The 15,709-nt window shown below is 49.7% G+C and overlaps 1 protein-coding gene across 4 annotated transcripts in view; it reads left to right on the plus strand.

Moving 5' to 3' along the window:
* The window catches only part of LOC126038789 (GDNF-inducible zinc finger protein 1-like), a 67,624-nt gene that overhangs the window by 16,462 nt on the left and 35,453 nt on the right, over window positions 1–15,709 (plus strand). The window contains exon 1 of one of the 4 annotated variants that reach the window (XM_049801036.1): window positions 956–14,307. The exons of 1 other annotated variant lie outside the window; for it this stretch is intronic. In XM_049801036.1, the coding sequence (XP_049656993.1) occupies window positions 14,237–14,307 (71 nt within the window). In that variant the 5' untranslated portion in view covers window positions 956–14,236. Of the gene's footprint in view, window positions 1–955; window positions 14,308–15,709 lie in introns of those variants that run through there. 2 more of the 4 variants (XM_049801039.1, XM_049801042.1) reach the window with 2 other exon arrangements.

Raw genomic sequence — 15,709 nt, forward strand, 5'->3', positions numbered from 1 at the left:
CAGCGTGTAAAGCCAGCCTGCCTAAGTCACGCTGCAAAGCTTCCTTCCCCGCAGGAGACCTGGCCCCATGGTCCCCGTCCTTCTCGCAATGGCACTTATGCTTCCCTGGGTGGGTGATAATCTCCTCCCTCTGTCCTGGGTCAAGACTTAAATCACAGCAAGGGAGATTTAAGTTAAATATTTGGAGAATTATTTACCTAAAGATTCCTGGCCGGGAGGCAGATGAGGTGTCTTGCTGGGGCCCTCCTCAGGCATCCTTTCTATGTGTACTTCTGTGGACCTGCTGCACTGGGACTTGCGCTGCGTGCAAAGTTAAACCACGTGTCTGAGCATCTGGAGAACCAGAGCCTGGATGCGTCCCTCCAAAAGACTCGGTGACAGCCTCGTCCCAAGCCTCAGCTGCAGCTCAGCGTGCTCACGGCTGGCAGGCAGAGAAGAAGGGGTGTTCGCAACCCCTGGCTCAAAGTCATGGCCACAAAGCCATGTCTTTTAAAAGAGAGCAAAAAGGTGCTTTTGGATGCAAAATGTCTTCTGGGGGCTGTTCTGAAAGTCTTTTCAAAAATAACGTTTTCTGCATTCCAGCAGCTCTGATGTGGCTCCCCAGGAGCCTGGAAAGCAAGATTAAAAATTTGATAGTTTGATTGACAAATGCTGGATAAAATCCAACAGGGCAGGGTCCAAAAGCCTTACTGATCTGACCTGACGCTGAACCGCAGCACCGGAATCAGAAGATCCACAGCGTCAAGTTATATTTCCTACATGCACACTATTGATTTTGAGGTCTCTCTGTACTCTGTTACCTGCCGGGATTTTTATAACTGTATATGTGTTCCTGTGTCATGCATACCATAAGCAATAATTCACAATAAAATTGCACAGTTTTCTGTTTTTATTGTAAAGGAGTTTCTATCTTGCCCCCGCAGCCTCTCAGGCTTTTGTTTCTTTTCTAGGGGACTCCCTGAGTGCTAGCTGAAGGGCTTATTACTCAATATTTAAAGAAAGAACTGAGATGTCAGGGATGTGGTCACAGTCACACCTTCAGCCGCCTGTGAAACCTGGGGCTGTATCATCCTCTGGAAGGAGTGGACATCATTAGGGTAGATCGATGCAATTAATCTTTCTGAGAGGACATCCTCTGCTTCTGATTCTCCTTCTAAAGGCTGCTGCTTGTTTAGTTTCCAATTAAATTTAGCAGGAAGGGGGCAATTAAAAGAAAAGCATGAAAGCCTGGCGGCTTAGTTGGTATCAGATGCTGCAGCGCAATGGAGCTGCGTTATCTCCATCTCCCCTGGCTCTGCACTCCACAGATAAAGATTTTCTTTTACTTCCCATTTAGTGAATGGAACTATCATGGCCCACAATCTCCATCTTCCTCTTCTCCTCGCCCTGATGTATTGCTGTTCGCTTTCTACAGCACCACTCTCCCAGGGGACTGAGAGCGATCACTGCTATCAAGCATTCTCCTCCTCCTCCTCTCACCTGCAGCACGTCTCCCCTAGTCATTAGCCTGTGGCTAAGCCTTTGGGATGGCCCCTGCTTTAACGAGCCAGGGAAGCAGGGATGCAAACCATATGGGATGGAGGCCAGCAAGCAGAGCGCAGCAGCACCAGAATGAACACAGAGCTTCAAACCCCATCCTGGTGCTATACAGGGAGGTCTGGGGGGGCTGCTACTTCCTTTTTGGGATGCCTGTAACAGTTCAATAAGGCTTGCTTTGCTGCTTGCCTGTTGCATTCTGTCCCGTTGGATGAACTCACTGTCTGCATGCCAACGGAGTGCATTTTCCAGCCAGCACGGCTGGGTGACACCTAGCTGCATCTGCTAACCCAGATAAAATAACTTGGGATATACTCTGCAGGGCTTGATTTCATAGGGTTCAGCTGAGGAGCCAACCCAGCTACTCCTCGCTTATTAATGACCGGGCTACGTGCCTCCCCCTAACACCTGCACAGGCTGTGTTTGCAGGGAGCCCTTTGCTGGTAGCATCCCTGAAAGGCTGGCAGCATCTCGGAGCAGGGCTCAGAGGAGGGCACCATCAGGGACAAGCTGGGTATCTGTGCTACCCACACCACGCTGTCATGACACAGGCACAATGGGCAGCAGCTCCTTGGGTTTTCTTGGGTTGCTGCACCTGGGTGGACCACTCTTCCCCAGGTGGAGGGGATCAGGCAGCCCCCGGGCTGTGCTCCTTAGGGCTTGATGGGAATCAGGCTTGTCCAGCTGCAGTTGTTTCACCTGGCTGCTCCCCCAGCATACTTCTGAGAGCTTTGGCTGTGAGGACCTTCTCTGTGCTGTGTATCAAATACTGCTCCAAATGTAATGTATGTTGGTCCTATGGACTCCAGTTGAGCATCCACGGGCTTTGCTACAGCAGGTAGGGAATGAAATAGGTGAATTGCATGTTGCTAAATGGGCTGGTGAAACTTCTCAGAGGTGTTTTTGTCTTGGCTCTGGTGGTGCTGTAGCTGCTGGCTGGTAATTCCCAAGTAGCTGTTTTGGTGGAGATTGCTGCGGGACTGAGTTTTGGTGCGTTATGGACTGCTGTGCCCAGGCTGCTGCTGTTGCGTTGGAGGGTTTGAGATGCCGGACTCATGGTTATGAGACCGATTGCTGCCTTAAGGTAATGGGCAAGGCTCAGTCTGGCTCATGGTGACTTACCGAGGGCTGCGACAGGTTTGTCTTGGAAGAGCCTGAACCCTCAGCCACCCTCTCCAGCTAACACCACCAGCCTCTTCCAAGGAGAAGGGAGGTGAAGTAGTCCAGCTCCTCAGGGGATGCTTCCCTGGTGGGTTTGCCTCTGGTGAGGGTGATGGGTAGCGCTGGTTCTTTGTTGGGGGCCACAGGAAAATGAGTTGCCTGTTGCTGGTTAAATGCTTGCTGTTGGTATTTTGGGCTGTTCTCTTGGAGAATGTCCTGTTTGGGAAAGTGCAGGGGAAATGGGGCCCCAACCATGTATTTTTATGGGCTCCTAGCTGTACAGCAAGATCAATGTCATGTTCGCATGGTGCTTCAGTGTATTTATGCAACGTGTTGGCAAAAGGCAGGTCAAAATGTTCCCGTGTTCGCCTTTTATTTAACCGCAAAAAGATGTGACAGTTCCTCTTCCCAGAAACAGTGTTAATGGTCTGCAGAAAGGACAGCATAGTAAATAAAAGCATGGAACCTCGCGGGTGGATCCTGGCTGTATGATTTGGTTTCTGGATAGCACAAGGAACTTAAATGGTTTTCTACTGCACCAAATAACAAAGTGATCTTGCTAAAGGACAAAAAAATAATTTAAAAAAAAAAGCTTGGCATAAATCTCCTCTAACTAAATGCATTAGCAGAGGTAAAATAAGCTGGGTAAAACTGGAACAAACCAGCAGGATTCACATGTGATACGAAGGCTTCTAGTATCTACGTGGCAATGTGGTGTTTAACTTGCATAGTTTTTTTTCATCAATACGCTGTTTCTGTTTAATTGTGGTGAAACAAGCACAGATGTGAACTCCCCACTTTGAGCACCCAAAGCTTGTGGTGCCCTTTAATGGGCTGAAAACCTTGTTATTCATTAAGTAAGTCCAACTGGCCCAACAGATGCCGTGTGATTAATGACTGGAAGGGCTGTTACATGGTGACTCAAAACACTGAGGAGGGGGACTTGGAGACAGAGGTGGGCTCCTGGAGCTGGCCTCTCTCTGGTTCCTGCATGTTTTGCTCCCTAGTTGCTACACTGTTCAAAACCAGCTCTTACGGAGAGGTTTATCCTTTGGCCCTCTTACCCTGTGTTAGGAAAATCCTTGTTATATCCCAGCGCAATTGCCAAGCAGAGGTGACTTTTTTTTGACAGAGTAAGTGAATGCCTGCCTGGATGGAAGGAAACGGCGAGCAAGGAAAAGAAGGAGCAGTTCCCACCCAAATATCCCGTCCCTTCTGAGCACCAGCACAGTGTGCGTCTCTCTTCATTCCTCCCCCTTTTCTTTTTACTGGAGGAGGGCAGATTTGCTGTTTGCGTGGCAGTGCAGATTTATGGGCTGGTGTTTTTAATCCTGGCAGCGTGCAGTCTAACAACCCTCCCTGCAGCTTTATCAGCTTTTGCAGTTTCTTGCTGTTGTCAATGTTTCTCCAATGTTGAAGCAACTTCCAGGCTAAAGCTGGGGGGGGTGAGATTTGGGTGGATATTTTAACCTTCCTGACAGCAGATGCAATCAGGACACTGAGCTCGAGGCGGTGCCCAGCCCTGCCCACTGGTTGTGCCCACGCAGGGGGTTATTCCCCACATGATGCTCTGTTCCCTGGCTGGCTGAGCAGTTTGCGGCTCTCGTGGGGTCGGTGGAGGCGATTGGCATGGGGTCCCACCCGCGTGGGCTTTGAATGCCTCCTGCTTTCCAGCATCAAAAGCAGATTTCCCACCCATTTCTGAGCAGTTTCCAGCAAAGCCGCTTAGCTGTGTAGGTACTCGATGTTCAAAACAACCTCATTATCAAATCAAGCGGTTTCACATCTCTTGCAGATAAAACCCAGGCTGCTCATGCCCTTATCTTGTGCGCGGACCTTTGCTTGCTTGGGCAGTGCGGGCGGGTGCTCCTCCCGGCCGTGCCCTGGTCCAGCTCCTCTGCACCCGAAATCCTTTGAGCATCCTCCAGTGGGAAGGTGCGGGGGGGCTCCCAGGTCTGGTCGAAGCATGAGGTGCTGAGCTGGCAGCATGCAAGGGGAAGACCAGGAGTTGGTGGCAGCTAAAAGGATGTGCAGCGTCTCTGTTAGCAGGGCGTCTCTGGGCAAAATAGCAACAGCTGTTGGGGATGAGATAGTGCTGCGAGCTGCTGATGGCACCGGCTGAAGTTCCTTGTCATCCGTGTACTTCTCTAGTGGGATCCCTGTGTCTTGGCTGTACCTCCCTGTGCTGGCTTGCTTGGGTGAGACATTTGCAGGTGCTATGTGGGGTCTCTGCCAGGTGGGAGGGAGCTGATGCAGTGTGTTATTAGCAGCTCTAGTGATAATGGGGAATGTATGATGCTGGATGTCAAATAAGGACACACGTCACTGCCTTTGGGCTGAAATCCTCCCCAGCCGGGGGGCTCAGAGACAGGATACACCCCGCAGAGGAAGGCTGACCTATGGTGCTGGGCTCCCTGGACTTGCTGAGCAGTTTTTGTGCTGTGCCTTGATGAGCGGCCATCTAACCCTGCACGCTGGGATGTGCTCGGCGGTGGGACTAACCGTGCTGCAAAATGCATCTGCTTGCATGCTGATGTACGCTCACCTGTGTTGCCCACCCTCTCCCGAGGGACAGGTCCAGCTTGCAGTGGTCCCACATCGGTCTAGTTTTTGTCCTCTCTGTACTTTCTCCATACAGAGGAAGCGGTGGTGGTCAGACCCCAGTGGTGCCAGCCCACCTCGCCCCTTGTGCTTGGACCCTGTGTGTTTAAACCCAGACATTTCAAACATTGTTTCTCTTTCTTCCTCTCCATTTTAATATGGGCACTGATAATCTTTTGCTGGGTAATAAATCACGTAGTGCAACAATGATAACAATAGCTTAAGAAAAAAAAAAAGTAATGTTAAGAGTTCCCAGTCTCCAAAAGCAACTTGCGCTGCAGCCTCAGGAAGGAGCTGAGTAAACAGAGGGCTCTGGCTGCTGTCCCCAAGGGGCTGCCAGCCACCCTGCTGCCATAACTAGGGAAGCCAGTGGCATCCCATGGGGAGCAGGCTGAGCCCTGGGGCGGGTGGCAGGGATGCACACAGGGCTGCCGGACCTTGGGGTCTGAGCTCTGCTCTCCGTGAGCTTTGGCTGTGTCTGGCTGTCTGCTGGAGGTGTTCGAGGGCTGCAGGCTGAGCATCCAGGGAGGTGAAATCACGCTGAATGCCAAGAGATAAATTCTGAGTGTGCAGGGGGTTTAAGTTGTTTTCGGTTATATATGGGGCACTCTTCCGAAGCTCTTTTTTCCTGTAAGTGGAAGGACTGGACCGTAGCTGTAATATGAGGCGCTCATAGAAATGATCTGGTGGCAGCAGCAGTGCCACTAAGAAAACTGGAAAGCATTACCCCAAAAGCCATAATAAAGCTGCCTGAGCTGGCAGAGCTCTGTATGGACACAGATTTGTTTACATGCAAGCCTGTGCAAAAGGAAAGGCTCCCCAGATGCTTATGGGAATAGGATGTGAGCGGGCATTCGTCCTGGGAACCCTGCCGGGGCTGGGGACTTGCCTCCTGGGAGCACCAGGCTCCTTGCAGGGAAATACCTTGCAGGACAAAGGGCAGAGTCCTGATTAACTCACACCAAGGGATGTTTTGGCTCTTAACTGGTTGCTGTAACTTGCTGTTACAGTGATTTTTTTATTATTATTTTTTTTCTCATGTCCAAAAGCTCTGTGTAGCGCCTTGCAAGTGTTTAAACTGCTGACTAGTTTGTATTGGGTGGTCTGGGGCAGCATATCGATGGGGTGTATAAAATGCAGTGTAGTAATAACCTCTTGCCATGCCTTCCTCGCAGATGGAGGTATTTAAGAAAATGAGAATTAAATTAGATGCTGTCCCTTAGCGCTTGCATGCAGAGGGATCTCTCCTCCCACTGTTGTGCTGGTAGGGTGAGCAATATTATACAACAAATACTTCTGGGGGAGTTACTCTGTAGTGGGGGGAAGGTGAAGAAGAGGACAGATGTAAAAAAAAAAAAAGGCCCAATAACCCCTCCTTTTAATTTCAGAGGGAGATTTAGGGATATTAATGTTGGAATCCCACCAGGACACCTGGCTAGTGCACACACCCTCTGGCTGCAAAAATAAACCGTGGGATTTCTACAGCCAAACAATCCAACCCATTCTGTTAAGTTTGGTCTGGGATTTTGAGCTTGGAGAAGTTGGAGTGAGTGGTAATTTGCCTGCTGATGGCTTGTGATCTGGATATCTGCTTTCTCCACTTGGATGGTGGGGTGCAACCTTCTGACACTCGGGGTGCAGGAGAGCTGGGTTTCACCAACACCGTGGCGTGGGCTTTTACTCTGCCATCACTGCAAAAAATGCTTCAACTCTGCTGAATACCCTGTTATTTCTGAATTTCGTAATATATCCTGGTCATCTGCTTTGCTGGGCAAGCCATTAGATAATTTGGCAATGTGGGGAGGGTTGTGCTGCTCAGCCTCTGCAAGGCTGTTCCTGAAGCAGTGGTTGGAGCAAAGTAGCCAGGGGGAATTGCAATACGCTTTCCCAACCAGGGGTTGCCTACGTAAAGGAAAACTGGGCCATTTCATCTGCTCCTGCAATTACTGGCCCTGAAAGACAAACTGGTGAAAGATAATTGCTAATTGTAAAAGCATGGGGAAGTTTTGCATGTTTCCCCTCCAAAAGTTGTGTGCCTGTTCTTTGTGGGGAGCTGGCTGCATGGGCAAAACATGGTGAGAATATTTTTAGCATACTCTAATGGGGGGGGGGGGGGGGGGGGCATAGCTTGGGATTCTCCCCTTTCAATAAATGCTGGAAGGGATTTCCATTTTAGTTCATTCTGTTTGGCAGCTGTGGGTTTTTTTTTTTTCCCCAGTGCAAATGAATAAAGGTTATGAAATACTCATAGCAAGGACTGTGAAGTACTGATATGGATACTGGAAATTCAGACACGTGCCTGCTTTTCAGAGCCTGCAACAGCCCTCGTGCAAAACTTGGCCTGATTTTTAAAAAAGTAAAAAAAAGTAAAAATAATTTTAAAACCCACCCTAAGCCCACAAAACACCCTAAGCAGAAGTGAGATAAGCATGCCCAGGCGAGGACATGGCCATGGTTCCTGGCTTAGGCAGGGCCCAAGGGCAGGATCATGGGCTGAGCATCCCTGCTCCCTCTGCAGAGGTGCCTTCGCTAGTCTCAGTTTTGGGCAACATTTTCCCCTCTCTGCAGCTGCTTTAGCCTGTCCAGCTCCTCTTGTGTGGAGCAGGAGCATGGTGTGAAGGCCTGTAACCCCACCGCTCCTGCTCCCCACACTGCACAGCAGCACGAGGTCGTGGTATTTGATAGCGATGATGCTTCAACAGTGTTATGTTGCATTTCAAAATAAGAGGCAAAGCATTGCTTTGCTTGGAAAATGTTGGGAGCTCCTGCGTTTGCTTTGGTCTCAATGTGCCTCAGAGTCAGGCGTGGGGAGAAATGGTTTCAGTAATGGTTTTTTCCTGAAGTTTCTCCTTTCCCTCCCCCCCTGACTCTCCTTGAAATTGTAAAACTTCAGCAGAACTTAAGACTGCAGGCTCGGAGCTTGAGGTTTTCCTCAGTAAACAGATACTACTTTCAAAGCTGTTATTCTCCAGTATATTGAGGAAAATATTGCACAAGGGAAATATTGTACAAGTATGGGAGGAGAAGAGAAAAGCAGGGGTGTACCCAAGCTGCTCACTGTACTGAGGCCTAATAAGGAGCTTACTGTGCACCCACAGCTTCTCAACACCTCCTGTTCCTGCCTGCAAATGCAGCACAGGTACCTTAATTCATTGCAGCCTCTGAAGTGCTATAAAGGTGAATAATACACATTGATCAGGAGCTGCGGTGGTGATGCTGGCTGTGTTCCCGCAAAGAGTGTGGCATACGGACATGGGGCAGCATCCTCTCTAATAACCCTGCCTAAAACCCAAGTGGATCAAGCACTATCCTAATCAGCTCTCATTGCTGCTGGACTATAATGACATATTTCATTGCAAATGGCTTTTTCCAGCACAGATTTGACACCTTTCCTGTGCTGGTAGATGTCCAGCACTCATCATCCAGAGCCAGGCTTGCTGAGGGCTGCAGAGAGCCCTCCGAGGCTGGCTGAGCCGGAGGGTGGAGGTGGGTGGGTGGGTGAGCGAGTTGCTGCCTGTCTAAATATTGAATTAAAGTGGAAAGAAAGTATTGCACCATTTCTCTCTCGGGTGATCTGTGAGGACTTGTTTCCTTCTATAAGGTTTCTTTCCCATGGAAAAAAACGTTGTCCTTATTACGTGGGAATGGCAAGCCCTGGGAAACATCTTTGACCTGCAGCTGAGCTCAGGTGGCAGGCAATGCAGACAAGCCTTGGAGGTGCCATCAGCTTCTGCTTTTGGTTTTCTTCTTGGAGTAGGAATGGAAATAAATTGGTCTCTGTTAAGGCTGCAAACAAGACTGAAGGTGAACAAAATGGAGCGTCTTGTAGGGCTGGCTGTGCTTGCCCTCCCGGGGACAAACAGAGCCACAGCCCAGTGAGGATGGTTGCACGCCACTGGCACAGTACCCTGTTTTCACTTAAAACTGGGAGCGGGGTGGGGTCCGAGGTGTTACCCGTACTCTGCGTCCTCCCACTTTGGTGCTGGGGGGGGGAATCCCAAAGGAAGCACCATCATCCCTTGCACTCGCAGATGATCACACCAGTGGGGACGGCTGGGTCCAGAAAGGGCAGTGGGGTCCAGGGTGGAGGTTGTGGGGGTTCTTGTTGACATTTAGGACAGTCACGCACATGCATAAATGAAGGTGTCTCTACATGTCTGCGGCTTCCTCTTTGGAGCAGAGCCACGGGAGTGGTGGGCTTTTTTTATTAAATATTAATTTCCTCTCTTTATAGACTGTTTACTCATAATGCACAATTTCCTGCCTGCTTTCCCTTGCCCTCCTGTCAGACTTTCTGTGTTTGTGGCTTTGCCCCCAAATATCCAGACTGAGGTTTGCTGCCTGGTAGCCCAAAGTGTGAAACAACCAGATGGGAAAGAATTCAGGCGGCACAAACTGGCTGAAATAGGGTATCGGGTGGCTCCGGCTTTGCAACCCAAACACCAACATCTTGCTGCTGAGCAAAGCGTGATTTACTTGTCATTCCCACACCCTGTGGGTCCCAGAGGGATGGCTGTGACTCAGTGGGGTGGGCGCTGGTGGCACTGTCCCTCCGCCTCCATCTCCAACACACACCCAGCTGGGTTGTTTCTTATTTTTCTTTTTTTTTTTTTTTTTTGCTGTCCCAGCCCAGCTGCATTGAATTGCTTTTCCTCTCCCCATTACCTCCTGCTGATGCACTTGTTCATGTGAAGGAGATGGGTTTGGAGGCAGCAGAAACCTGCCCGAGGGAAATGTGAAGGAAAAGGCAGGGTTGTAAACAAACTGGGGGCTTAGGGAGGGATGGGTGTTGCCCTGCCTAGGCAGCAATAGCTGGAAGGAAAGGGAAGGTGGAAATCCTCCGAGAGGATGAGCAGCTCCCCTGGACTCTCCCTGACTCACAGGAGCATCGCTTGGTGCTCGGTCAGGTGGCATGGGATGTACTTGCTTCTTCCTCCCTCCTCTACCACCTGGAGAGCCAGTTAAAAAATTAATACAGCCCAAATGACCAGGGATTGATCAAGAGGTGTGGTGTGACAAGGTCATGAAATTCAACCTGCAGTGGGAAAAGAAAAATAATTAATTTCTTGCTTTCAAAAGTGGTCATATTCTACTAATAATACTTCTGCAAGCAAATTGCTCTTCTGTGCATCTTCTATCCCCAGAAAGATAACATTTGCTGACCCTTTGGGGGACTCTTGGTGGTCACTGGTGGTGGGGGGGAACAGAGATCCTATAGAAAAAAGGGGTGTTACAAAATGTTGTCATTAACCGGAGAGTATGGAGCTGCTGATCTGCTACCAGCAGTGCAAGGAGGCTGACAGCCCCCCGCTATCGGATGCGGTCGTCCCAGGCCCTCTCCCCATCTGCTGCCAAGGAGAGGTCCTGTTGGGGGATGCGTTAATAAGGAAGATGAGCCTAAAGCTCAAATACTTTTTTGAAAATTTTGGCAGAAAACTATCTCCTAGTACATGAAAACATTGAGGTCATCCCCCTGGGGACCCCATGCAGAAGGAGCTGATCTGAGCAATGTGCGGACTGCTCTTGCCAAGAGCTTCATGATTCATGCCTTCCAGAACTGGGCTCTTTTCAAGGTTATTTCTTTAGTTATACCCAGCAAATCTTCGTCTTTGAAAGAGGAGGATGGACAGACTGCCCAGGAGGGGCAGGTGCCTTGTGTTTGCCCTGGGAGTGAGAGTGCAGTGACAGCAGTGCTTGCCATTCCAGTGACATGAGAGCAACCCCAAGAAAAATCTGTTTTCCTTTCTGCTAATGAAGTTTGTTGCTCAGAGGTGAGAGAAATTGGATATTTATAGCTGACATGCAGCGTGAGGAGCTGAAAGAAAGATTAGCCCAACTGGCTTTCCGATTCCCCGCTGTGAGCGTGGATGCTGACTCTGGGCATCTCTTCCGTGGTACCTCTAACTGGGAATAGCATGGGCTTTTTACTCCTCTTTTTTTCCTTCTTTCTTACCCCACCCCCTCCATTTCTTTGCAAATTCAGAATTAGGTTCTGGGAAAGAGCGTTGCTTTTGGCAGCTCTAGCCTGTGCCCTTCTGGGGCCACGTGCTTTTGCAGAGCATGCCCCTGGGTTTCGGTCGAGCTTCATGTGTGCCCATCTCTCAGCAAGAAGCTGCTCTGGCTTTTTGCAGGGAGCTCAGCAGAAGTTACGGATGTGTCAGGAGCCAGCTGGTAAGCATTGCTGGAGCTTTATTTCTAGTGTCATCAAAGCTGGCTGAATCCAGTATAAACAAGTGAGTTATCTTTAGCTAACATTATTCAATATAAGCCTCATAATATAACCATATATAAACAGAAAGTCAAGGGGAAGCCAAAGATAAGCCCTGTCCATGTGAGCTGGTCCCCATTTTTTGATGGTTTTGTTTTTCTAAGGCACAGGGTTCAGCTGGAAGTCACGCTTAAGGTAGCAAAAAGTGGCTGGCGCTTCATTCCTGAGAGCCTGGATGCTGGGAGGGCTCTGGGTTTAAACTCCAAAGGTTTGGATCCCAAGTTCAGCAAATGCACTGGAATAACCGTTCCCTTCATTCCTCCCCCTGTTTCTAGTTTGCGTCCCCTGGGATTCAGGCCTCAGAGGCTGCGAAAGCTGCTGCTGGGTCTGTTTTCTCACCCGGGACGTGTGATGCTGTAGGTCCCAGTGTGAGGAAGTCCTGGTCATTCCCTGCCCTGCGGTATGTGGAGCCTGGTCCTGCTCTGACCCACTTCTCAAATGCATAGAAATCCCTAAACTAGTCATTTACCTGCTGACTGCATTCGCTCACGTAGGAGGTACTGCACTTAACTGCAGGCAAGCAACAAACTGCAAAGATTTTGTGAAGTGGGAAATAAATGTCTGTTTCCACCCAGGCCAAAATAAGCAAATAAATCTGTAAATATTTCCTTCACATCTCAGCCCCTGGAATTGCATGATGATTCAGGTTTCATTTCAAAAACCCCGAAGTTTTTTGTTGTGGAGAAATGCTCAGAAACCCACCCTGTCCTTCCACTTAAAACCCGAAAAGCAAATAAAATGGAGCTAAATAAAAAAAAGCTAAAAAAAGATTACAAAATGCTATCAGCATGATCTGAAGTCGTAGCTCTGAGCAGAAGTTAGGCTGTGACTCATGCAGTGCCCAAAGAAGCGGGCGATGCTAACCCAGCCTTCCCTGGGCAGGGGCTGGCCCCTTTCCTTCCAGACCCAGGGGAGCATCTCCCCGCACTGCCACCTCTTTAGGAATAATAGCCAGGCTGGAAACTTTCCACTTTAGTGGTTTTAACTGAAACCCGTGTGTGGCCGGACACCTTACAAAGTAAATCTCCAGCAGGTTGGGATCTCTGTTCTGCAGCCAGGGCAGACATGCCCTCTTCTGGCTGAGCTTCACAGAGGCCATCAAGTCTCGTTGAGCCTAGGATCGCTAACGAGAGACTCGCAGGGATTGCGTGGTCCCTCTTGCAGGATCCAAGCATTAAGTGTGTGTCCTGCATCGTTTTGAGAACTGGTGTAATTACAGAAGTCCTGGAGAGTTTCCATTCGGGGGGGGGGAAGATTTGCCTTTCACCCACTATTTTTTTTTTTTTTTTTTAAAGCCAGCACGATGACCACATGCAGGCTCTCCTTGAGCTCCTGGGAAGTATATTTTGACAGCGGTTTGCATAGCTTGTGGTAGAGCAGATGGGTTAAAAAAAAAAAAACAACCAAAAAAAACCCAACCAAAAAACAAAAACCAAAACATGTAAAACAGGAGGGAAGCAAAAGTCTTGTGCTGTTACTAGCTGTTGTTTACCTTAGGAATGATGACATGGTTTGAGGGGGGGAAAAAACACAAAAAACCCAACCCCTTTTTGCATGGAAAATGAACACTGAGTTGCGCTGCTGAGGACAGCTTGGGAGAACTGTTGTGACCTGATGGAATATATAGAGCAATTCCAACATGGTTTTCATTTTCCATCTACTCAAGTTGGTCCAAGTTTTCTTTCCTTTGGTGGTTTTTTCATTTACCTCTTTTACCACTTACATCTCATATTTACCCACGGAAATGGGGCTGCTCGGCATTTCAATGGCAGGAAGGCAGGAGCTGCCGAGCCCCGCGCGGCATCGCTGTCTGCCGAAAGGTCAGACCTCTGCATCCGTCTTATTATTGTGCCGCTCGCGATGCTGGCGGTGGGATCCTGAGGTGCTTCCTTACATTTAAATGGGATGGAGGAGTAATCGCCTCTGAGCTGGGCTGCCTCCCCATCACCACCACACTTACCCTTGGCTGCAGAACTGATGTAGGGCTCAGAAAAAGGGCATCCTTAGAGCTGGAGTGCCTTTGCCAAGCTTCTGCTCTAAGGCAAACTGACAGCTAGGGAATTGGTGTCTTTTGGGGAGGAGGGAAAAAAACCCAAACTCCAAAACCACTGGGAAGAGGTCAAGCAAGGTTTTATTTTCTTGCTTTGACTCTGGGCAGAAGCAAATCCCACCCCATTTGAAGCACCACTGGGATCTCGGGTCTTCCAGAGCGGATGCTGGTACAAGACGCCCTTTGCTCAGCTTCAGTGTTGATTTGTGTGTGAATAAAGCCCAGGTCCTGCCCCCGGGGTGCTTTGAGCTGCTGAAACAGGCTGGGCTGGCACTCAGTGGTGAGCTGGAGAGCTAGCAAGCAGGTGTGCTTTAATCTGCTCCCAAGCCATCTCGCTGGGGATCACGCTCGAAGGGACAGCATCGTGGCTCTGCAGACGGAAGACCTCCAGGTGCAGGAGGTGGCACAGAAAAATGCCAGCAAATCTTCCTGCAATAGTTGGCAAACCAGAACGGATCTCGCCCAGAGGTAACCACCACTGGGGTAGAAACTTCCGCTCTTTGGATTGGGTCCATGATTAACTTGCTCTACGACTGCATTTCCATAGGAGACTAATAACTGGTGACCTGCAGCGCAGGGAGCCCCTTCCCTCTCCCCAGCTCCTTGCCCCACAGGAGGCGATGAGAGGCGAGACGTCAGACAGGCTGGATCTGTGCGATGACGGCTGTCTCCATCCAACAGCAGCTTGCAGGTGGGTAATGACCCCATCTGCAGTATTAGTTAGTCTGGTAAAGCAATTAGTTATTAGCAGTGGTCCTCACTGTCATAGTGCCTGAGGGTTAAATGAGCAAAAGGGCACTGCTTGCACTGCTTACAGCAAGGCAGAGGTAAAAGAATAAAAAGCCTCTGTGCCTCAAATTGAGGCACAGGTTGACAGGATTTGGGGATCAGGTCCCTGGTCTTAAGCCTGACTTAATTCACTGGAGCTGCCAAGCTCTGCTTTAAACCACCTCGGAGTTTTTCCTTAGTAGCACTGCTTTGGAAAACAAGGGTCACGCTGCCTTTTTTTTCCTCCTCTGTGGACAAGGTGAAATCTCTCTTTCCTCCGGCCCGGTGCCGGTGGTGGGGTGTTGGCAGTGGAGGGCAGAGGCGAGGGCTGGCTCCCCGCCGGGATTTTGCAGGAAAGCGAGGCTCTCTGCAGTACAATGCATTATTTCCTACAGGGAGGGACCCCGCAATACAGGAAAACATCAGCAGTTTTCTGCAGTCATTGCTCGGGTGCTGGCTGGCCCTGAGCTGTCCTGCCTCCCCGGTAACTGTGTGCCCCCAGCACATGGTCGAGGCTGGGACCCCCGAGGCTGCACCCCATGGGTACCGAGGCACCACTGGGGCAGGGAGGAAGGGTGTTAGAAGTTTTTTGCCATTGCTGTAACAATGCGTATTGCAACTTTTTTTTTTTTCCTTTTTTAATAGTTAAGCAAGGCGAGATTATTTTTTTGGCTTGAATTGACCTGTTGTTCATACTCGTAGCACAGTACCTTGCATCCCTGCTGAGCTCAGACATGGCTGCACCCGAGGCGAGTGTGGAGGTATCTGGTGCATCTGAGGCTGGCCTCGCTGTATGTGGATGCTGGAGGCAGCCTTGTTTATAATTATTAACCTCCAGGATAAGAACTTCATAAATAAAAGATGGGGATGTGGCGATTGTTCGTAACACGGGCTATAAAGATAAGAGCTGGAAAGGTTGCGCAAAGCCTGCCTGGACCATTCTCCGGCCGGCCGGAGGACACGTACCCTTTGTCTGGTGTCTGCGTTCCTCCCTCCTTATCGTCCTGCGGCAGGAGCCGGGTGCTGGTGCCAGGGGATGTGCTGGCTGCCTGCGTTTAGGTGCTCAAGCTGAAACATTGCCACTTTAGCAAAAAAAACCAAAAAAAGTAAATAAAGTAAATAGCCCCTTGTCTGGTGTTGCTCTGCACTGGGAGGGTGAAGGGCTGGGCTCTAGGGTGCATCTCAGCTGGAGGAAAACCTCCCCTTGACTCTGGACTAGGCTCCGGTTGGGGTTTTATTTTTGGGTGGGTTTTTTTTTTCACACCCTGTATTAAACTGCCAAAAGCAGTGAAGAAAATGCTTACTCGGGGGGTTTAAAACAAAGG

This window comes from Accipiter gentilis, chromosome 5, assembly GCF_929443795.1.
Source record: "Accipiter gentilis chromosome 5, bAccGen1.1, whole genome shotgun sequence".
NCBI lineage: Eukaryota > Metazoa > Chordata > Aves > Accipitriformes > Accipitridae > Astur > Astur gentilis.